General features: G+C 31.9%; 2 protein-coding genes across 3 annotated transcripts; one reads left to right on the forward strand and one right to left on the reverse strand.

The window, feature by feature from the left end:
- Positions 1-11,960: 11,960 nt before the first annotated feature.
- Positions 11,961-17,579, reverse strand: LOC126749533 (uncharacterized). Its single transcript, XM_050459236.1, has 2 exons — positions 14,540-17,579; positions 11,961-14,353 (listed from the first exon to the last, which is right to left on the reverse strand). Exons 1-2 carry the CDS (start codon positions 17,577-17,579, stop codon positions 11,961-11,963), a joined length of 5,433 nt encoding a protein of 1,810 aa, XP_050315193.1.
- Positions 17,580-19,733: 2,154 nt separating this feature from the next.
- On the forward strand, positions 19,734-22,213 carry LOC126749536 (uncharacterized). Of its 2 annotated transcripts, none has more exons than XM_050459256.1 (4): positions 19,734-20,129; positions 21,371-21,661; positions 21,717-21,851; positions 21,923-22,213. In XM_050459256.1, exons 1-3 carry the CDS (start codon positions 19,993-19,995, stop codon positions 21,778-21,780), a joined length of 492 nt encoding a protein of 163 aa, XP_050315213.1. In that variant the 5' UTR covers positions 19,734-19,992; the 3' UTR covers positions 21,781-21,851; positions 21,923-22,213. The 2 variants fall into 2 exon arrangements, 1 of the variants encoding a protein (XP_050315213.1); XR_007665114.1 differs by lacking the exon at positions 19,734-20,129 and adding an exon at positions 20,149-20,431.
- Positions 22,214-23,311: the final 1,098 nt, after the last annotated feature.

Below are 23,311 nucleotides of genomic sequence, written 5' to 3' on the forward strand. Positions count from 1 at the left end.
AGAGCTTTCATTTAAAAACTGTTAAGTACTCCTAGCGAAGGGGCACCTTTCGCGTAATTATCAAAATTGAAAAAATTATAGTTTTTGAGAAAAATCGAAATTTCGGTTTTTTACAATTAACATGTACTTTTTTAGATCGAAAATTTTGCATTACTTTTTTGTTATTAAAGATAGACCTTTTATTTAAAAACTGCCAAGTACTCCTTGCAAAGGGGCACCTTGTACGTAATAATCAAAAACTAAAAAAATTGTAGTTTTTGAAAAAAATCTAAATATCGGTTTTTTACAATTAACATGTACTTTTTTAGATCGAAAATTTTGCATAACTTTTTTGCTATTAAAGATAGAGCCTTCATTTAAAAACTGTTAAGTACTCCTAGCGAAAAGGCATCTTGCACATAATTATTAAAATTTAAAAAATTATAGTTTTTGAAAAAATCAAAATTTCGGTTTTTTACAATTAACATGTACTTTTTTATATCGAAAATTTTGCATAACTTTTTTGTTATTAAAGATAGAGCTTTCATTTAAAAACAGTCAAGTACTCCTAGCGAAGGGGCACCTTGCACATAATTATCAAAATTAAAAAAATTATAGTTTTTGAGAAAAATCGAAATTTCGGTTTTTTACAATTAACATGTACTTTTTTAGATCGAAAATTTTGCATTACTTTTTTGTTATTAAAGATAGAGCTTTCATTTAAAAACAGTCAAGTACTCCTAGCGAAGGGGCACCTTGCACATAATTATCAAAATTGAAAAAATTATAGTTTTTGAGAAAAATCGAAATTTCGGTTTTTTACAATTAACATGTACTTTTTTAGATCGAAAATTTTGCATAACTTTTTTGTTATTACAGATAGAGCTTTCATTTAAAAACTGTTAAGTACTCCTAGCGAAGGGGCACCTTTCGCGTAATTATCAAAATAGAAAAAATTATAGTTTTTGAGAAAAATCGAAATTTCGGTTTTTTACAATTAACATGTACTTTTTTAGATCGAAAATTTTGCATAACTTTTTTGTTATTAAAGATAGAGTTTCATTTAAAAACTGCCAAGTACTCCTCGCAAAGGGGCACCTTGCACATAATTATCAAAATTGAAAAAATTATAGTTTTTGAGAAAAATCGAAATTTCAGTTTTTTACGATAAACATGTACTTTTTTAGATCGAAAATTTTGCATAACTTTTTTGTTATTAAAGATAGACCTTTCATTTAAAAACTGCCAAGTACTTCTCGCAAAGGGGCACCTTGCACATAATTATCAAAATTGAAAAAATTATAGTTTTTGAGAAAAATCGAAATTTCGGTTTTTTACAATTAACATGTACTTTTTTAGATCGAAAATTTTGCATAACTTTTTTGTTATTAAAGATAGAGCTTTCATTTAAAAACTGCCAAGTACTCCTCGCAAAGGGGCACCTTGCACATAATTATCAAAATTGAAAAAATTATAGTTTTTGAGAAAAATCGAAATTTCAGTTTTTTACGATAAACATGTACTTTTTTAGATCGAAAATTTTGCATAACTTTTTTGTTATTAAAGATAGACCTTTCATTTAAAAACTGCCAAGTACTTCTCGCAAAGGGGCACCTTGCACATAATTATCAAAATTGAAAAAATTATAGTTTTTGAGAAAAATCGAAATTTCGGTTTTTTACAATTAACATGTACTTTTTTAGATCGAAAATTTTGCATAACTTTTTTGTTATTAAAGATAGAGCTTTCATTTAAAAACTGCCAAGTACTCCTCGCAAAGGGGCACCTTGCACATAATTATCAAAATTGAAAAAATTATAGTTTTTGAGAAAAATCGAAATTTCGGTTTTTTACAATTAACATGTACTTTTTTAGATCGAAAATTTTGCATTACTTTTTTGTTATTAAAGATAGAGCTTTCATTTAAAAACAGTCAAGTACTCCTAGCGAAGGGGCACCTTGCACATAATTATCAAAATTGAAAAAATTATAGTTTTTGAGAAAAATCGAAATTTCGGTTTTTTACAATTAACATGTACTTTTTTAGATCGAAAATTTTGCATAACTTTTTTGTTATTACAGATAGAGCTTTCATTTAAAAACTGTTAAGTACTCCTAGCGAAGGGGCACCTTTCGCGTAATTATCAAAATAGAAAAAATTATAGTTTTTGAGAAAAATCGAAATTTCGGTTTTTTACAATTAACATGTACTTTTTTAGATCGAAAATTTTGCATAACTTTTTTGTTATTAAAGATAGAGTTTCATTTAAAAACTGCCAAGTACTCCTCGCAAAGGGGCACCTTGCACATAATTATCAAAATTGAAAAAATTATAGTTTTTGAGAAAAATCGAAATTTCAGTTTTTTACGATAAACATGTACTTTTTTAGATCGAAAATTTTGCATAACTTTTTTGTTATTAAAGATAGACCTTTCATTTAAAAACTGCCAAGTACTTCTCGCAAAGGGGCACCTTGCACATAATTATCAAAATTGAAAAAATTATAGTTTTTGAGAAAAATCGAAATTTCGGTTTTTTACAATTAACATGTACTTTTTTAGATCGAAAATTTTGCATAACTTTTTTGTTATTAAAGATAGAGCTTTCATTTAAAAACTGCCAAGTACTCCTCGCAAAGGGGCACCTTGCACATAATTATCAAAATTGAAAAAATTATAGTTTTTGAGAAAAATCGAAATTTAGGTTTTTTACGATTAACATGTACATTTTTAGATCGAAAATTTTGCATAACTTTTTTGTTATTAAAGATAGAGCTTTCATTTAAAAACTGCCAAGTACTCCTCGCAAAGGGGCACCTTGCACATAATTATCAAAATTGAAAAAATTATAGTTTTTGAGAAAAATCGAAATTTCAGTTTTTTACGATAAACATGTACTTTTTTAGATCGAAAATTTTGCATAACTTTTTTGTTATTAAAGATAGACCTTTCATTTAAAAACTGCCAAGTACTTCTCGCAAAGGGGCACCTTGCACATAATTATCAAAATTGAAAAAATTATAGTTTTTGAGAAAAATCGAAATTTCGGTTTTTTACAATTAACATGTACTTTTTTAGATCGAAAATTTTGCATAACTTTTTTGTTATTAAAGATAGAGCTTTCATTTAAAAACTGCCAAGTACTCCTCGCAAAGGGGCACCTTGCACATAATTATCAAAATTAAAAAAATTATAGTTTTTGAGAAAAATCGAAATTTCGGTTTTTTACAATTAACATGTACTTTTTTAGATCGAAAATTTTGCATAACTTTTTTGTTATTAAAGATAGAGCTTTCATTTAAAAACAGTCAAGTAGTCCTAGCGAAGGGGCACCTTGCACATAATTATTAAAATTGAAAAAATTATAGTTTTTGAGAAAAATCGAAATTTCGGTTTTTTACAATTAACATGTACTTTTTTAGATCGAAAATTTTGCATTACTTTTTTGTTATTAAAGATAGAGCTTTCATTTAAAAACAGTCAAGTACTCCTAGCGAAGGGGCACCTTGCACATAATTATCAAAATTGAAAAAATTATAGTTTTTAAGAAAAATCGAAATTTCGGTTTTTTACAATTAACATGTACTTTTTTAGATCGAAAATTTTGCATAACTTTTTTGTTATTACAGATAGAGCTTTCATTTAAAAACTGTTAAGTACTCCTAGCGAAGGGGCACTTTTTGCGTAATTATCAAAATTGAAAAAATTATAGTTTTTGAGAAAAATCGAAATTTCGGTTTTTTACAATTAACATGTACTTTTTTAGATCGAAAATTTTGCATAACTTTTTTGTTATTAAAGATAGAGCTTTCATTTAAAAACTGCCAAGTACTCCTCGCAAAGGGGCACCTTGCACATAATTATCAAAATTAAAAAAAAAATAGTTTTTGAGAAAAATCGAAATTTAGGTTTTTTACGATTAACATGTACATTTTTAGATCGAAAATTTTGCATAACTTTTTTGTTATTAAGATAGAGCTTTCATTTAAAAACTGCCAGGTACTCCTCGTAAAGGGGCACCTTGCACATAATTATCAAAATTGAAAAAATTATAGTTTTTGAGAAAAATCGAAATTTCGGTTTTTTACGATTAACATGTACTTTTTTAGATCGAAAATTTTGCTTAACTTTTTTGTTATTAAAGATAGAGCTTTCATTTAAAAACTGCCAAGTACTCCTCGCAAAGGGGCACCTTGCACATAATTATCAAAATTGAAAAAATTATAGTTTTTGAGAAAAATCGAAATTTCGGTTTTTTACGATTAACATGTACTTTTTTAGATCGAAAATTTTGCATAACTTTTTTGTTATTAAAGATAGAGCTTTCATTTAAAAACTGTTAAGTACTCCTAGCGAAGGGGCACCTTTCGCGTAATTATCAAAATTGAAAAAATTATAGTTTTTGAGAAAAATCGAAATTTCGGTTTTTTACAATTAACATGTACTTTTTTAGATCGAAAATTTTGCATAACTTTTTTGTTATTAAAGATAGAGCTTTCATTTAAAAACTGCCAAGTACTCCTCGCAAAGGGGCACCTTGCACATAATTATCAAAATTAAAAAAATTATAGTTTTTGAGAAAAATCGAAATTTCGGTTTTTTACAATTAACATGTACTTTTTTAGATCGAAAATTTTGCATTACTTTTTTGTTATTAAAGATAGAGCTTTCATTTAAAAACAGTCAAGTACTCCTAGCGAAGGGGCACCTTGCACATAATTATTAAAATTGAAAAAATTATAGTTTTTGAGAAAAATCGAAATTTCGGTTTTTTACAATTAACATGTACTTTTTTAGATCGAAAATTTTGCATTACTTTTTTGTTATTAAAGATAGAGCTTTCATTTAAAAACAGTCAAGTACTCCTAGCGAAGGGGCACCTTGCACATAATTATCAAAATTGAAAAAATTATAGTTTTTGAGAAAAATCGAAATTTCGGTTTTTTACAATTAACATGTACTTTTTTAGATCGAAAATTTTGCATAACTTTTTTGTTATTAAAGATAGAGCTTTTATTTAAGAACTGCCAAGTACTCCTCGCAAAGAAGCACCTTGCACATAATTATCAAAATTGAAAAAATTATAGTTTTTGAGAAAAATCAAAATTTCGGTTTTTTACGATTAACATGTACTTTTTTAGATAGAAAATTTTGCATAACTTTTTTGTTATTAAAGATAGAGCTTTCATTAAAAAACTGTTAAGTACTCCTAGCGAAGGGGCACCTTTCGCGGAATTATCAAAATTGAAAAAATTATAGTTTTTGAGAAAAATCGAAATTTCGGTTTTTTACGATTAACATGTACTTTTTTAGATCGAAAATTTTGCATAACTTTTTTGTTATTAAAGATAGAACTTCCATTTAAAAACAGTCAAGTACTCCTCGCAAAGGGGCACCTTGCACATAATTATCAAAATTGAAAAAATTGTAGTCTTTGAAATAAATCGAAATTTCGGTTTTTTAAATTAACATGTACTTTTTTAGATCGAAAATTTTGCATAACTTTTTTGTTATTAAAGATAGAGCTTTCATTTAAAAACTGCCAAGTACTCCTCGCAAAGGGGCACCTTGCACATAATTATTAAAATTGAAAAAATTATAGTTTTTGAGAAAAATCGAAATTTCGGTTTTTTACAATTAACATGTACTTTTTTAGATCGAAAATTTTGCATAACTTTTTTGTTATTAAAGATAGAGCTTTCATTTAAAAACTGTTAAGTACTCCTAGCGAAGGGGCACCTTTCGCGTAATTATCAAAATTGAAAAAATTATAGTTTTTGAGAAAAATCGAAATTTCGGTTTTTTACGATTAACATGTACTTTTTTAGATCGAAAATTTTGCATTACTTTTTTGTTATTAAAGATAGAGCTTTCATTTAAAAACAGTCAAGTACTCCTAGCGAAGAGGCATCTTGCACATAATTATTAAAATTTAAAAAATTATAGTTTTTGAAAAAAATCGAAATTTCGGTTTTTTACAATTAACATGTACTTTTTTATATCGAAAATTTTGCATAACTTTTTTGTTATTAAAGATAGAGCTTTCATTTAAAAACAGTCAAGTACTCCTAGCGAAGGGGCACCTTGCACATAATTACCAAAATTGAAAAAATTATAGTTTTTGAGAAAAATCGAAATTTCGGTTTTTTACAATTAACATGTACTTTTTTAGATCGAAAATTTTGCATAACTTTTTTGTTATTAAAGATAGAGCTTTCATTTAAAAACTGCCAAGTACTCCTCGCAAAGGGGCACCTTGCACATAATTATCAAAATTGAAAAAATTATAGTTTTTGAGAAAAATCGAAATTTCGGTTTTTTACAATTAACATGTACTTTTTTAGATCGAAAATTTTGCATAACTTTTTTGCTATTAAAGATAGAGCCTTCATTTAAAAACTGTTAAGTACTCCTAGCGAAGAGGCATCTTGCACATAATTATTAAAATTTAAAAAATTATAGTTTTTGAAAAAAATCGAAATTTCGGTTTTTTACAATTAACATGTACTTTTTTATATCGAAAATTTTGCATAACTTTTTTGTTATTAAAGATAGAGCTTTTATTTAAAAACAGTCAAGTACTCCTAGCGAAGGGGCACCTTGCACATAATTATCAAAATTGAAAAAATTATAGTTTTTGAGAAAAATCGAAATTTCGGTTTTTTACAATTAACATGTACTTTTTTAGATCGAAAATTTTGCATAACTTTTTTGCTATTAAAGATAGAGCCTTCATTTAAAAACTGTTAAGTACTCCTAGCGAAGAGGCATCTTGCACATAATTATTAAAATTTAAAAAATTATAGTTTTTGAGAAAAATCGAAATTTCGGTTTTTTACAATTAACATGTACTTTTTTAGATCGAAAATTTTGCATAACTTTTTTGTTATTAAAGATAGAGCTTTCATTTAAAAACTGTTAAGTACTCCTAGCGAAGGGGCACCTTTCGCGTAATTATCAAATATGAAAAAATTATAGTTTTTGAGAAAAATCGAAATTTCGGTTTTTTACAATTAACATGTACTTTTTTAGATCGAAAATCTTGCATAACTTTTTTGTTATTAAAGATAGACCTTTCATTTAAAAACTGCCAAGTACTCCTTGCAAAGGGGCACCTTGTACGTAATAATCAAAAACTAAAAAAATTGTAGTTTTTGAAAAAAATCTAAATTTCGGTTTTTTACAATTAACATGTACTTTTTTAGATCGAAAATTTTGCATAACTTTTTTGCTATTAAAGATAGAGCCTTCATTTAAAAACTGTTAAGTACTCCTAGCGAAGAGGCATCTTGCACATAATTATTAAAATTTAAAAAATTATAGTTTTTGAAAAAAATCGTAATTTCGGTTTTTTACAATTAACATGTACTTTTTTATATCGAAAATTTTGCATAACTTTTTTGTTATTAAAGATAGAGCTTTCATTTAAAAACAGTCAAGTACTCCTAGCGAAGGGGCACCTTTCGCGTAATTATCAAAATTGAAAAAATTATAGTTTTTGAGAAAAATCGAAATTTCGGTTTTTTACAATTAACATGTACTTTTTTAGATCGAAAATTTTGCATAACTTTTTTGCTATTAAAGATAGAGCCTCCATTTAAAAACTGTTAAGTACTCCTAGCGAAGAGGCATCTTGCACATAATTATTAAAATTTAAAAAATTATAGTTTTTGAAAAAAATCGAAATTTCGGTTTTTTAAAATTAACATGTACTTTTTTATATCGAAAATTTTGCATAACTTTTTTGTTATTAAAGATAGAGCTTTCATTTAAAAACAGTCAAGTACTCCTAGCGAAGGGGCACCTTGCACATAATTATCAAAATTGAAAAAATTATAGTTTTTGAGAAAAATCGAAATTTCGGTTTTTTACAATTAACATGTACTTTTTTAGATCGAAAATTTTGCATAACTTTTTTGTTATTAAAGATAGAGCTTTCATTTAAAAACTGTTAAGTACTCCTAGCGAAGGGGCACCTTTCGCGTAATTATCAAAATTGAAAAAATTATAGTTTTTGAGAAAAATCGAAATTTCGGTTTTTTACAATTAACATGTACTTTTTTAGATCGAAAATCTTGCATAACTTTTTTGTTATTAAAGATAGACCTTTTATTTAAAAACTGCCAAGTACTCCTTGCAAAGGGGCACCTTGTACGTAATAATCAAAAACTAAAAAAATTGTAGTTTTTGAAAAAAATCTAAATTTCGGTTTTTTACAATTAACATGTACTTTTTTAGATCGAAAATTTTGCATAACTTTTTTGCTATTAAAGATAGAGCCTTCATTTAAAAACTGTTAAGTACTCCTAGCGAAGAGGCATCTTGCACATAATTATTAAAATTTAAAAAATTATAGTTTTTGAAAAAAATCGAAATTTCGGTTTTTTACAATTAACATGTACTTTTTTATATCGAAAATTTTGCATAACTTTTTTGTTATTAAAGATAGAGCTTTCATTTAAAAACAGTCAAGTACTCCTAGCGAAGGGGCACCTTGCACATAATTATCAAAATTGAAAAAATTATAGTTTTTGAGAAAAATCGAAATTTCGGTTTTTTACAATTAACATGTACTTTTTTAGATCGAAAATTTTGCATAACTTTTTTGTTATTAAAGATAGAGCTTTCATTTAAGAACTGCCAAGTACTCCTCGCAAAGGGGCACCTTGCACATAATTATCAAAATTGAAAAAATTATAGTTTTTGAGAAAAATCGAAATTTCGGTTTTTTACGATTAACATGTACTTTTTTAGATAGAAAATTTTGCATAACTTTTTTGTTATTAAAGATAGAGCTTCCATTTAAAAACAGTCAAGTACTCCTCGCAAAGGGGCACCTTGCACATAATTATCAAAATTGAAAAAATTGTAGTCTTTGAAATAAATCGAAATTTCGGTTTTTTACAATTAACATGTACTTTTTTAGATCGAAAATTTTGCATAACTTTTTTGTTATTAAAGATAAAGCTTTCATTTAAAAACTGCCAAGCACTCCTGGCAAAGGGGCACTTTGTACGTAATAATCAAAATCTAAAAAATTATAGTTTTTGAAAAAAATCGAAATTTCGGTTTTTTACAAATAACATGTACTTTTTTAGATCGAAAATTTTGCATACCTTTTTTGTTATTAAAGATAAAGCTTTCATTTAAAAACTGCCAAGCACTCCTGGCAAAGGGGCACTTTGTACGTAATAATCAAAATCTAAAAAATTATAGTTTTTGAAAAAAATCGAAATTTCGGTTTTTTACAAATAACATGTACTTTTTTAGATCGAAAATTTTGCATACCTTTTTTGTTATTAAAGATAAAGCTTTCATTTAAAAACTGCCAAGCACTCCTGGCAAAGGAGCACCTTGCACATAATTATTAAAATTGAAAAAATTATAGTTTTTGAAAAAAATCGAAATTTCGGTTTTTTAAAATTAACATGTACTTTTTTATATCGAAAATTTTGCATAACTTTTTTGTTATTAAAGATAGAGCTTTCATTTAAAAACAGTCAAGTACTCCTAGCGAAGGGGCACCTTGCACATAATTATCAAAATTGAAAAAATTATAGTTTTTGAGAAAAATCGAAATTTCGGTTTTTTACAATTAACATGTACTTTTTTATATCGAAAATTTTGCATAACTTTTTTGTTATTAAAGATAGAGCTTTCATTTAAAAACAGTCAAGTACTCCTAGCGAAGGGGCACCTTGCACATAATTATCAAAATTGAAAAAAATTATAGTTTTTGAGAAAAATCGAAATTTCGGTTTTTTACAATTAACATGTACTTTTTTAGATCGAAAATTTTGAAGGCTCATATCTCGGCTTCTATATGAATTATCATGAAAATTCCAACGGTTTTGTCTTAGTTTCGTCCTTCTGAATCCAACGAGACCATCCGCAAGATCGTAGCTTCTACGAGAGCCGAGATATGGCATTTTTGTAGCCCATTTTTGGCGTCAAAAACGGACGTCGAAAACGACTTTTTCAGGATTTTCAAAGTGCTCTCATTCCCTTAGTTCTGCTCGGATCCTGTTATAACCCGGTGTTTTCGTAATCTAGGTGATCAGAATAAGACGCTGGTATACTTAGTTTGACTTTGAAAAAAATCAATTTTTGGTGAAAAAATTTGATACGGGGGGGGTATACCAGAAAAATGAAAAAACCCAAACTTTGAAGGCTCATATCTCGGCCTCTATATGAGCTATCGTGAAAATTCCAACGGTTTTGTCTTAGTTTCGTCCTTCTGAATCCAACGAGACCACCCGCAAGGTCGTAGCTTCTACGAGAGCCGAGATATGGCATTTTTGTAGCCCATTTTTGGCCTCAAAAACGGACGTCGAAAACGACTTTTTCAGGATTTTCAAAGTGCTCTCATTCCCTTAGTTCTGCTCGGATCCTGTTATAACCCGGTGTTTTCGTAATCTAGGTGATCAGAATAAGACGCTGGTATACTTAGTTTGATTTCGAAAAAATCAATTTTTGGTGAAAAAATTCGATACGGGGGGGTATACCCGAAAAATGAAAAAACCCAAACTTTGAAGTCTCATATCTCGGCTTCTATATGAGCTATCGTGAAAATTCCAACGGTTTTGTCTTAGTTTCGTCCTTCTGAATCCAACGAGACCATCCGCAAGGTCGTAGCTTTTACGAGAGCTGAGATATGGCATTTTTGTAGCCCATTTTTGGCCTCAAAAACGGACGTCGAAAACGACTTTTTCAGGATTTTCAAAGTGCTCTCATTCCCTTAGTTCTGCTCGGATCCTGTTATAACCCGGTGTTTTCGTAATCTAGGTGATCAGAATAAGACGCTGGTATACTTAGTTTGACTTTGAAAAAAATCAATTTTTGGTGAAAAAATTCGATACGGGGGGGTATACCCGAAAAATGAAGAAACCCAAACTTTGAAGGCTCATATCTCGGCTTGTATATGAGCTATCGGGAAAATTCCAACGGTTTTGTCTTAGTTTCTTCCTTCTGAATCCAACGAGACCATCCGCAAGGTCGTAGCTTCTACGAGAGCCGAGATATGGCATTTTTGTAGCCCATTTTTGGCCTCAAAAACGGACGTCGAAAACGACTTTTTCAGGATTTTCAAAGTGCTCTCATTTCCTTAGTTCTGCTCGGATCCGGTTATAACCCGGTGTTTTCGTAATCTAGGTGATCAGAATAAGACGCTGGTATACTTAGTTTGACTTTGAAAAAAATCAATTTTTGGTGAAAAAATTCGATACGGGGGGGTATACCCGAAAAATGAAGAAACCCAAATTTTGAAGGCTCATATCTCGGCTTGTATATGAGCTATCGGGAAAATTCCAACGGTTTTGTCTTAGTTTCGTCCTTCTGAATCCATCGAGACCATCCGCAAGGTCGTAGCTTTTACGAGAGCTGAGATATGGCATTTTTGTTGCCCATTTTTGGCCTCAAAAACGGACGTCGAAAACGACTTTTTCAGGATTTTCAAAGTGCTCTCATTCCCTTAGTTCTGCTCGGATCCTGTTATAACCCGGTGTTTTCGTAATCTAGGTGATCAGAATAAGACGCTGGTATACTTAGTTTGACTTTGAAAAAAATCAATTTTTGGTGAAAAAATTCTGTTCATTGGTCTGTGGAAACCAATTTCGTTGTCGTGACGTGTTCGATTTTAATAATTTGAAGGACCACTACTTTAAACACTAATTTATTAAAGTAGAAATGTAAATCAGTTACATATGTATTATTTAAACTAATTATTACAACTTATAAGAAAAACGTAAAACAAACGATTATAATTCATGCCATTGTTGCGTAACGTGAAGAGACGCTACTTTCGCGTCGGCGTGTTAAAGAGGAGTCTGGTCCCTTCCTTTCTTGCACGGAGCCGTCGATATAAGCTGCCCAGGTATACGCGGTTGCCAAGAGGTGCATAATATTTTCTATAATCATATAGGCCTCAACATGCCGCCCGCCTTGAAAAGTCTGCTTTTCAAAACAAAAAGTCTTCATATTTACTATTCAATGGGCAATAAGCATACTTTGTTTATTGCACGTTTAGAAACCGTACCGTTAGGCAAACGCACCGATACTACCCGCACAATGTTATCAGCACCTTTATGTATGTCAACAATTCGAGCCATTGTCCATTTTAATGGCGGCCAATTGTCGTCCATTAGTACCACTAACGCACCAACTTTCAAGGAATTGTCTTGATCCGTCTTCCACTTGGATCGTGTTTGTAATTGACAAAGATAGTCCCTAGACCACCGCACCCAGAACTGCTGGTAAAGCTGCTGCATATGCTGGTAACGGGACAGTCTGGTCATCTGAAGATCGGTTATATTTTCTTCTGGTAGACTGGCTAGTGAGTCGCCAATTAAAAAATGCGAGGGAGTTAAGGGTTGGAAATCATTTGGATCTGTTGATATAGGCGTTAAAGGACGTGAGTTTAGGCAGGCTTCTATTTGTACCAGAACAGTATACATTTCTTCATACGTCAAAGAAGCGTCGCCAATAACTCGCTTTAAATGAAATTTGACTGATTTAACTGCGGCTTCCCAAAGTCCGCCCATATGTGCTGACCGCGCAGGAATAAAATGCCACTTTATTTTATCCCCTGACAAAAAACGTGATACTGTTTCATTATGTTTGCAATCATTTAACGTATTATATAACTCTAAGAATTGATTGTTTGCTCCTATAAAATTTAACCCATTGTCGGAAAAAATGTCGCTCGGTTTTCCGCGGCGTGAACACAACCTTTTTAAACAATTTAAAAAACTTGGCGTTGTCAAATCTCTAGCTAATTCAATATGAATTGCTTTGGTAGAGAAACACACAAATATACATAAATATGTTTTTACAATTTTACTTCTTCTCAATGTGCCTTCTTTTACATAAATAGGTCCCGCATAATCGACACCGCAATTCGAAAACGGTCTACTGGGATTTACTCTTGCACTTGGTAAATCTCCCATTAGAAATTTACACGGTTTAGGATTATTTCTGTAGCATTTTAGGCATGATTTGACGATTCTTTTAACGGCATTTTTACCGTTAATAGGCCAGTAAGTCAACCTAATTATGGAAAGCAAATTCTGAGTCCCTGCGTGTAAATACTTTGTGTGTTGGTCTAAAATGATTAGATCGGTAAGTTTGTGTTTGTAAGGCAAAATTATGGGGTGTCTTTGATTGAAAGTTATTTCAGATTTACTTAATCTACCACCTACTCTTACGATTTTATGTTGATCAAGAAAAGGTCGCAAACTTAAAATTTTACTATTTTTATTTAGAGTTTTACCAATGTTCAGTCTTGATATTTCTTCCGGGAATGATTCACTTTGAGCTAATTTGATTAGTTTTTGTTGAGATTCGGTAAGTTCGGTTACTGTTAACTCAATAGACGATTGAGTTACTTTGTTTAATACTCGATCTTTGAATCTTAGTATATAAGCAAATACTCGTAGCAACTTAATGAAACTGGAAAATCTTTCAAAAATATCGATATCGATTTTACCCGTATTTGTTTCTCGAGCTAATAACAATGTTAACTTTAAATCCGGTAATTCATCTGAATTGTCCAAATAAGGAATTTCGATAACATTATTGTTTTTAAGAAATTCTGGCCCGTTAAACCAGATGTAATTTTCTGAAAGTTCCTTAGGATTAAGTCCTCGCGATATAATATCTGCAGCATTGTCTTTGCTTCTTACATGTCTCCACCTTTCGACGTCAGAAATCTGTGTAATTCTTGCTACTCTATTTGCTACGAACGTTTTAAGATGACATGGTTCAATTCTTAACCACGAAAGTACAATTGTTGAGTCGCTAAAGTAAGTTATTTTGGAAATGTTCATGTCTAAAATATTTTGCAATTTGTGAATTAATTCCGCTAGTAGATGTGCTGCTAATAGTTCGAGACGAGGTAATGATTGTTTTTTGAGAGGTGCTACACGAGATTTTGCTGTTAAAAGTCTAATTTGGTTTTTATTATTATTCATTGATCCTACATATACACACGCACCGTATGCTTTTTCTGAGCTGTCACAGAATCCGTACAATTCTAGATTTTTTATACCTGTTAATAACACTTGTCTAGGAATTCTTATTTTGTTAAGATAATCGATTTGTAGGATAAATTCCAACCAAGCTGTTTTTAAGTCATTCGGTATATCTTCGTCCCAATCAATCTTTAAATGCCAAAGTTGCTGCATAATTAGTTTAGCTTTAATGATTGACGGACCTATTAACCCAAGGGGGTCGAAAATCTGCGCAATGGTTGATAAAATATTACGTTTAGTGATTTTATTTTCATTCGTGTAAGGTGTAACCGCATATTTTAAAACATCCTCATTAGGATCCCACTTGATTCCCAAGGTTTTTAGTTCCTTTTGGTCATGAAACAAAACTAAATTTTCGTCTTGACTATTACTATTATTTACAATGTAATTCAATATATTTTTATTATTAGAGGACCATTTTCTTAAATCAAAATTTGCGCTAGATAGAATTTCAGATATTTCGTGATAAACTTCTATTGCTTCTTGTTCCGTGTCTAAACTTAAAAATAAATCATCCATGTAGAAAGATTTACGTATAATTTCTGAAGTACGAGGATACTTGTCTTTATATTGTGATGATAGTTCATGTAAACAACGCGTCGCTTGAAAGGGTGCACTCGAGGTGCCGTATGTGACAGTGTTTAATTCAAATACTTTAATTTTTTCTTTGGAATCCTTACGCCATAAAATTTGTTGATAACTACGCTCAGTTGAATCAATTTGAACACATCTGTACATCATTTTAATGTCAGCGCTTAAAACATGTTTTCTAAGGCGTAATCTTAAAAGTATAGAAAAAAGATCTTCTTGTATTGTAGGCCCTGCTAATATGATGTCATTTAATGAGATATCCGTATTTGTTTTCGCACTGGCGTCAAAAACAACGCGACATTTTGTCGTCAGCGATGAATCCCTAAGAACCGCTGTATGCGGTAAAAAATATGAACGATTATCAATTGAATTATCTGTGTCTAATGTGCCCTTTAGCGTCATATGCCCTAACGATTCATAATTTTCCATAAACTCAATATATTGATTTCTTAGTGTTTCGTTTCTATTTAATCTTTTTTCTAAGCTATTAAATCTTTTTAACGCTGTAATTTTCGAGTTTCCCAACCTATCTTTATCTTCTTCTAGAAATGGATATTTTACTATAAATGAACCGTCTTCATTTCGTTTCGTGGTATTTTTAAAATATTCTTCGCAGAACTGTTCGTTTTTTGATAATATATTTTTTGCTTCTAGCTCTTCAATTTGCCAAAATTTAAGTAAAGAGTCTTGTAATTGTTTATTTGAAATCTTTGTAGCTACATTACACACTTGCCTTTGGTACATATCAGTATTTAAATTTAAATTCCCCGTTAATATCCATCCTAAAACCGTTTCTTTTAAAATTGGCATGTTTTTACCTAATCTTATAATACCCTCTTGTAGCAAATCAAAATAAATACCTGCTCCTAATAACAAGTCTATTTGTTTTGGTGTATTGAATTGCTCATCAGCTAAATCAAGATGTCTCGGGTATTGTATTTCCGATTTTTCAAATTTAAATATCGGTAATTTTTCAGTTATTTGCGGCAAGACTAAGAATTGTACATCCATTTTAAAGCTATTAAATCGTGACTTAATTGTTGTTTTTGTTCTACTAGTAATTTTAGTTTCTATTTGGTTAATTCCCGATAAAGGAATGTCAATTCGTTCGCTTTTTAAATTTAATTCATTAAATAAAGATTGACTCATCAAATTACACTGCGATCCCGAGTCTAATAGCGCGTTACATTTTATCCATTTATTTTGACTATCTTGAATCAAAACAGATGAAGTCGAAAGCAGTACTTGATTTGTACTTAAAGTGGTGTACGTAAACATTCTTTGATTATTATCAGTTAGTTCGTGTGGGTTTTCAACGTTCACTTTTGTATTTGAAACTTCGCGATTATTTTTTATTTCCGGTTCCAATAAACCCTGACCTCGCGGCGCTTCATTATGCTGAATTTGTCTAAAATTTGGATTTGAATTCTGTGCAAAAACGCGAGGTGCGTTATCGCTCCGTGTTATGCCTGGAGTATAAATTGAGCGATTGCCACTATCATCTTGAGGATTATTTGAGAAGTTAGCGTGTTGCTGAGGATACGTTTGAGCGAGCAAAGTCATATTTTTATTTTGGATCTGATTTTCATTAGTATGCAAAGAAGTATTATGCCTACGATTGCATATTTTGCATCCTCTTGATAAACAATTTACCTTTAAATGTCCTGGCCTTAAACAGTTACTACAGAGTTTATTTTTATTTATCTCAGCATATTTTTCTGAGATTGGAAGATTTATGAAAATTGGACATGTAAAAATAGGATGATTTTGTTTACAAATGAAACAAGAAAAATGTTGACCAAATTTGCCGGAGTATTGATTTGTTTGATTAAATTTAGAAGCCGAGTTATTATTGTCGTTCGAGTAATTGTTATCTTGAAATTGGGTATTAGGACAAGAAACTAGTCTGTTACCCTTTTGTAAATATTTTTGTGCAACTTTATGTTGAGAATTTTGATTGTACGAATTTTTATTTTGCGTATTAAATGATTTTTGAGTGTCTGTTACTTGAACAGCTTCTAGCGTGAAACATTTTTTGGTTAAAAATTCTTTTAATTGTTCTAAAGTTGGTAGTTGTTCGGTCTGTTTGTTTTCCCACTCTCGCTTAGTACGATCGTCTAATTTTTGCACTATGATTGGAATTAGAAGAACGTCCCACTGTCTCACAGGAAGTTTTAATTTTTCCAACGCGGCTAAATGTTGGTGTAATGTATCCAACAATTTTCGTAGATGAAAGGATGATTCCTTTTGTACGTTTGGGAGGTCAAATAGTATTTTATTTACGTGCGTGTTGATTATTGCTCTACGATTTTCATATCGCTTCATCAATAATTCAAAGGCGATAGTATAATTATCTGAGGTTAGCTCAACTGAATCGATTAATTTTTTCGCGTCGTCTTTACAGCATGATTTTAAAATTAACAATTTGTCGATGTCACTAATATCCTGCTTGTTACCTACGATCGAAGAGAAAACGTCTTTAAAGCTATACCACGACTCATAATTACCGTGAAAAGAAGGAAGAGCAAAATCCGGAATCTTACTATTGGCAACAACGCGAACGCCTGCTTGTGACGATGAAGCCGCTGCCGCTGCCTCCGTCGCCAAATAACGCGGATCGGATGCTAATTTTTGCTGTGTAAGCGCAGTTTGAGCTAAAGAAATAAGTTTTTTGGCTTGGGAAATTTGATTGTAAAAACATGATTCTGTATCTAAGCGATAATCTATTTCTGTTGAATCTAGAAACTCTAGGCGTGTTTGAGTTTTGTCAAATTCAGAGAAATCCTCTTCGACACTTTTTAGCCGACATTCGATTTGAAATTCATCTAAATTTAGAATGTCTTTTTCGCGTTCCTGATATAAAAATTCCACGAATCTGTTTAATCTATCCGTGATAACTTTTCTTGCGTGTTTTAATTCTAATATTTCAATTTCATTAGGATCAACATCCTCTGATGACTGTTTTGTTTTTCTACGAGACATGTTTTCTTAACTTTTTTTTTTAAATTTATTTACGAGAAAACGAGCTGTTTTTTGTCTAGATTTCGATAATAAAATGGCACTCACAATCGATTAAACGATTAAATAATTTTATGTTCAATAAACGAGTTAAAGACGATACAACTTGTAAATTATAAACTAAACGATAAACGATGTACGATTTTTCCGTGATTGTTATTTAAATATTTATTTATTTCGATATATAAATAAATATCCACATACGTTAATACGAGTTACGATAAATACGATACAGTCTTAAAGTAAGTATATATACGAGAAAAACACATCTCGTGAGAGTTTCTCTACTAGGATAGAACAATTTAGGAATTAGGTTAAATGCATTAAATTAAGAACGAGCTCACCCAATTGTTGTCTTCGTGTGTAGATCCATCCATACCATATTATTCCATAGGCGATATCATCCGATTCGAAGTGACCATGTTTATTGGTCTGTGGAAACCAATTTCGTTGTCGTGACGTGTTCGATTTTAATAATTTGAAGGACCACTACTTTAAACACTAATTTATTAAAGTAGAAATGTAAATCAGTTACATATGTATTATTTAAACTAATTATTACAACTTATAAGAAAAACGTAAAACAAACGATTATAATTCATGCCATTGTTGCGTAACGTGAAGAGACGCTACTTTCGCGTCGGCGTGTTAAAGAGGAGTCTGGTCCCTTCCTTTCTTGCACGGAGCCGTCGATATAAGCTGCCCAGGTATACGCGGTTGCCAAGAGGTGCATAATATTTTCTATAATCATATAGGCCTCAACAAATTCGATACGGGGGGGTATACCCGAAAAATGAAGAAACCCAAATTTTGAAGGCTCATATCTCGGCTTGTATATGAGCTATCGGGAAAATTCCAACGGTTTTGTCTTAGTTTCTTCCTTCTGAATCCAACGAGACCATCCGCAAGGTCGTAGCTTCTACGAGAGCCGAGATATGGCATTTTTGTAGCCCATTTTTGGCCTCAAAAACGGACGTCGAAAACGACTTTTTCAGGATTTTCAAAGTGCTCTCATTCCCTTAGTTCTGCTCGGATCCTGTTATAACCCGGTGTTTTCGTAATCTAGGTGATCAGAATAAGACGCTGGTATACTTAGTTTGATTTCGAAAAAATCAATTTTTGGTGAAAAAATTCGATACGGGGGGGTATACCCGAAAAATGAAAAAACTCAAACTTTGAAGGTCGATATCTCGGCTTCTATGGGAGCTATCGTGAAAATTCCAACGGTTTTGTCTTAGTTTCGTCCTTCTAAATCCAACGAGACCATCCGCAAGGTCGTAGCTTCTACGAGAGCCGAGATATGGCATTTTTGTAGCCCATTTTTGGCCTCAAAATCGGACGTCGAAAACGACTTTTTCAGTATTTTCAAAGTGCTCTCATTCCCTTAGTTCTGCTCGGATCCTGTTATAACCCGGTGTTTTCGTAATCTAGGTGATCAGAATAAGACGCTGGTATACTTAGTTTGACTTTGAAAAAAATCAATTTTTGGTGAAAAAATTCGATACGGGGGGGTATACCCGAAAAATGAAAAAACCCAAATTTTGAAGGCTCATGTCTCGGCTCCTATATGAGCTATCGTGAAAATTCCAACGGTTTTGTCTTAGTTTGGTCCTTCTGAATGCAACGAGACCATCCGCAAGGTCGTAGCTTCTACGAGAGCCGAGATATGGCATTTTTGTAGCCCATTTTTGGCCTCAAAAACGGACGTCGAAAACGACTTTTTCAGGATTTTCAAAGTGCTCTCATTCCCTTAGTTCTGTTCGGATCCTGTTATAACCCGGTGATTTCGTAATCTAGGTGATCAGAATAAGACGCTGGTATACTTAGTTTGATTTCGAAAAAATCAATTTTTGGTGAAAAAATTCGATACGGGGGGGTATACCCGAAAAATGAAAAAACCCAAACTTTGAAGGCTCCTTAGTTCTGCTCGGATCCTGTTATAACCCGGTGTTTTCGTAATCTAGGTGATCAGAATAATCCGCTGTTATAGTTAGTTGGAATTCGAATAAAAAAAAATTATGAAAAAATTTGAAAGAGGGGGGGGTATATAATTTCTTACTGATAAACAGTGTGGGGCGGGTGGGGGATATGGGTTGACTCACTCGTTCACATGTGAGCATATCTTTTATTCTCCAGCTCTCTCTGCAACGACCAGGACTAACTTCTCTTTCTAAAAATGACCGAAACAGTGGTGGGGGACGTATGTGCAGACATGTAGCACACTTTGTCATGGATCGCCTCCTTTATGGGCCCAGTATTCGGTCGGACCTGATACCTCAGTGGACGGTAGTGGTCGCTTTCTTTACCTACTTGATCAAGGACAATGTAGAGAGCAAACAGGTGGTTTTAATAGAAAACCTATTGGAGATGATTTTGGATGTCCAGCTGGACCAGAGCTGCTGGGTGCGGAAGGTCGGGGTATGCCCCGGAGAATTTGAATAAGGAGCTCGTGGTGCGGTACTGCAATCAGATACTGGGCATTTTAATGGACTGTTTGGATTATAACAATTTGGGGTAAGTTTCTTAACTTAAAAATTTTGAAAATTAAAAAAAAATATCAAACCACAAACAAAATATATAATGTAGCGAAACGACCTCTAAATTTGCTATAGTTCGTTCTATTAGAATATCGGGCGTCTTAAATTTTTTATTTATTTGTGGAAATGTGTGACATTCTTTAAACCCTACATTTCTGCTCGGAGTATTCGTATGATTATTACTTCGTTTATCACCATTTAATAAAGAAGTATGGCGCTTTTGACTCCGTGGTTCCGTTAAAAGGTTTTAATCCGGGTCAGTGCTTTTATTATTAATAGGTAAGGTTACAACTGTCCTGTTTCTTGGCTAGCAATTTATGTTATCTATTTTGTTATTAAAAGGTGTTAAAACTAAGCCCATAACTGAGGTGAATTAACTGAGATTTCCCGACATAAGTGGTTTCTTTGACATACGAACCCTCGGGACTAAAAATCCCATTACAATAAAAGTCCAAAAAAAACATTTATTGTTATAAGGTGCCCAAATGATGGGCAGAATGGCAGGTTTGGCAAATCAATAACTTCTTCCGAGTATTTGACACCGTTGAAAAAGAAGAAGAAGAAGAGAAGTAGCAGTAACGAGTGTGAGAGGGAAACGAGGTAGGAAAATGGACAGACAACCCTCTGGTTTCCTCCACTCCTGTGGGCGTCTCATTGTCTATCCCTTTCCCTCCCTCATTTCTCTCGCACTTTGGCTACATTCTACTTCTCTTCTCCTTCTTCCTCTTTTTTAAATGCCTGGACAAAATTATTGATTTTTTACAAGCAGTTGAACCCAAAGTTTCTTCTGCTTCTTCTTTTTCTTCTTCTTCTTCTCTCTCTTTTTCTTTAAAAACCTCAAATACCTGGATTCCGTTTACATATACTTACTTTGAATAAATCTCTACCATGAGAATTACAAATAAAACATCTAATTTTGGCAGTGACAATTTATTAATTGATTGATTTTATTGACCGGCAAGCTTTCCTGTGATTATCACAGACTTTGTTTCTGGTGATCAAATCTCGATATGGATTTTAATGAGTTTTTAGTCCACATTATCAATATTGTCCATTTTCTAAGTCAATTCAGTAAAAATTCCAGGATTTATTTCTTAATAAATAAATAGGACCCGAAGAAATAACTCGACAACGAGCTACTCAACTGTAGGTTCCTTGAAAGGTTCTACTCTTAATATAATCATTTACAAAATGATCGACCTATTCTTCCTTATCTAGGAACGAAAGCGAGCTGATCCTGGAGTCCCTGCAATCCTTCTCGAAACTCCTGAACAGTTTGCCAGGGTACAAATTCAGTTCCTTTCAAGTTACCGGAGCAGTGAGGATCAAGTTGCTATTCAGTCAAGAGGATCCACGTCTAAGGAGATCCTCGATCCAGTTATTAGGAGATCTGGCAACATCCTTTGGCCAGGAGACCAATTTGGAGGCATTCAAGGATCGAGTGAGATCCAAGGGAACCTCATCACTTTACTCTTGCATCTATGCGCTCCAGACGTGTATATTGTCAAGGTATGACTTTTTTGGATCATTTTACTCACTTAACTCATGCATGGACCCCATTTAGGCCTGTAAAAGTACAATGCAGAAGGTTGGCCCTTATCTGGATTTTCCGGAGGTATACCGCATGATCCAGGAGTGTTTGGGCGATGACACCGACTTGATGTTCACGGATTTTATTGGGGAGTTAATTAAACGCATGGTAAGTAAATGGCAGCACCTTAAATGTAATATTCATGCAGTTCGTCTGTGATATATTTTGAATTTAATTAGGGATTTATGGAATCAAAGATATCAAGGTTATTTGGGGGTCAAATCGAGGACGAGTTGGTTTAAAGGTGGCGTCTAAGGGCCAATCCCGCCCTTGTCATCGGTTTGTTCTACGCCGAACTACTACCCGAGAATAAACCGAAAGTTTCACTGGAAACTGTCTGTGATAAACTGAACAGACTGATGCAAGACGAGTCAGAAGAAGTTAGGATTAAGGCAAGTCAAGCTATATCGTGTTTGTTTTTATAATTATTGTAGAACGGAATGTGCTAGGGGGATAGTACGATTAAGTCTTTTAAATCAGTTTTTAGTAAGAAAATTTAAAAAAAGTTAACAGGGGTCAAAACTGACTTGTGGGTGGACTTTGTAGCTTATAAGTTTATCTCTGTCGCACTCATTGTAAAAAAAAACTTGAAACGTGGAAAAACTGAAATTTCACAAAGTTTATTAGTTTTAAAATTTTGCATAACTTTTTTGTTATTAAAGATAGAGCTTTCATTTAAAAACTGTCAAGTACTCCATGCAAAGGGGCACCTTGCACATAATTATCAAAATTGAAAAAAATATAGTTTTTGAGAAAAATCGAAATTTATGTTTTTTACGATTAACATGTACTTTTTTAGATCGAAAATTGTGCATAACTTTTTTGTTATTAAAGATAGAGCTTTCATTTAAAAACTGCCAGGTACTCCTCGCAAAGGGGCACCTTGCACATAATTATCAAAATTAAAAAAAATATAGTTTTTGACAAAAATCGAAATTTCGGTTTTTTACAATTAACATGTACTTTTTTAGATCGAAAATTTTGCATTACTTTTTTGTTATTAAAGATAGAGCTTTCATTTAAAAACAGTAAAGTACTCCTAGCGAAGGGGCACCTTGCACATAATTATCAAAATTAGAAAAATTATAGTTTTTGAGAAAAATCGAAATTTCGGTTTTTTACAATTAACATGTACTTTTTTATATCGAAAATTTTGCATAACTTTTTTGTTATTAAAGATAGAGCTTTAATTTAAAAACTGCCAAGTACTCCTCGCAAAGGGGCACCTTGCACATAATTATCAAAATTAAAAAAATTATAGTTTTTGAGAAAAATCGAAATTTCGGTTTTTTACAATTAACATGTACTTTTTTATATCGAAAATTTTGCATAACTTTTTTGTTATTAAAGATAGAGCTTTTATTTAAAAACTGCCAAGTACTCCTTGCAAAGGGGCACCTTGTACGTAATAATCAAAAACTAAAAAAATTGTAGTTTTTGAAAAAAATCTAAATTTCGGTTTTTTACAATTAACATGTACTTTTTTAGATCGAAAATTTTGCATAACTTTTTTGCTATTAAAGATAGAGCCTTCATTTAAAAACTGTTAAGTACTCCTAGCGAAGAGG

The sequence above is a fragment of the Anthonomus grandis genome, unplaced genomic scaffold (assembly GCF_022605725.1).
Source record: "Anthonomus grandis grandis unplaced genomic scaffold, icAntGran1.3 ctg00000286.1, whole genome shotgun sequence".
In the NCBI taxonomy this organism is placed as follows: Eukaryota; Metazoa; Arthropoda; class Insecta; order Coleoptera; family Curculionidae; genus Anthonomus; species Anthonomus grandis.

Bases quoted from the DNA above. Each gene is read 5' to 3' on its own strand.
- LOC126749533 (XM_050459236.1), bottom strand. From the start codon at position 17,579: ATGTCTCGTAGAAAAACAAAACAGTCATCAGAGGATGTTGATCCTAAT. The intron at 14,354-14,539 runs GTAAATCTTTCT...ACGAAAATTTAG, and splicing joins TCGTACTTCAGAAATTATAC to TTTTGTTTCATGACCAAAAG.
- LOC126749536 (XM_050459256.1), top strand. From the start codon at position 19,993: ATGTCCAGCTGGACCAGAGCTGCTGGGTGCGGAAGGTCGGGGTATGCC. The intron at 20,130-21,370 runs GTAAGTTTCTTA...TTCCTTATCTAG, and splicing joins TTGGATTATAACAATTTGGG to GAACGAAAGCGAGCTGATCC. The intron at 21,662-21,716 runs GTATGACTTTTT...GACCCCATTTAG, and splicing joins CAGACGTGTATATTGTCAAG to GCCTGTAAAAGTACAATGCA.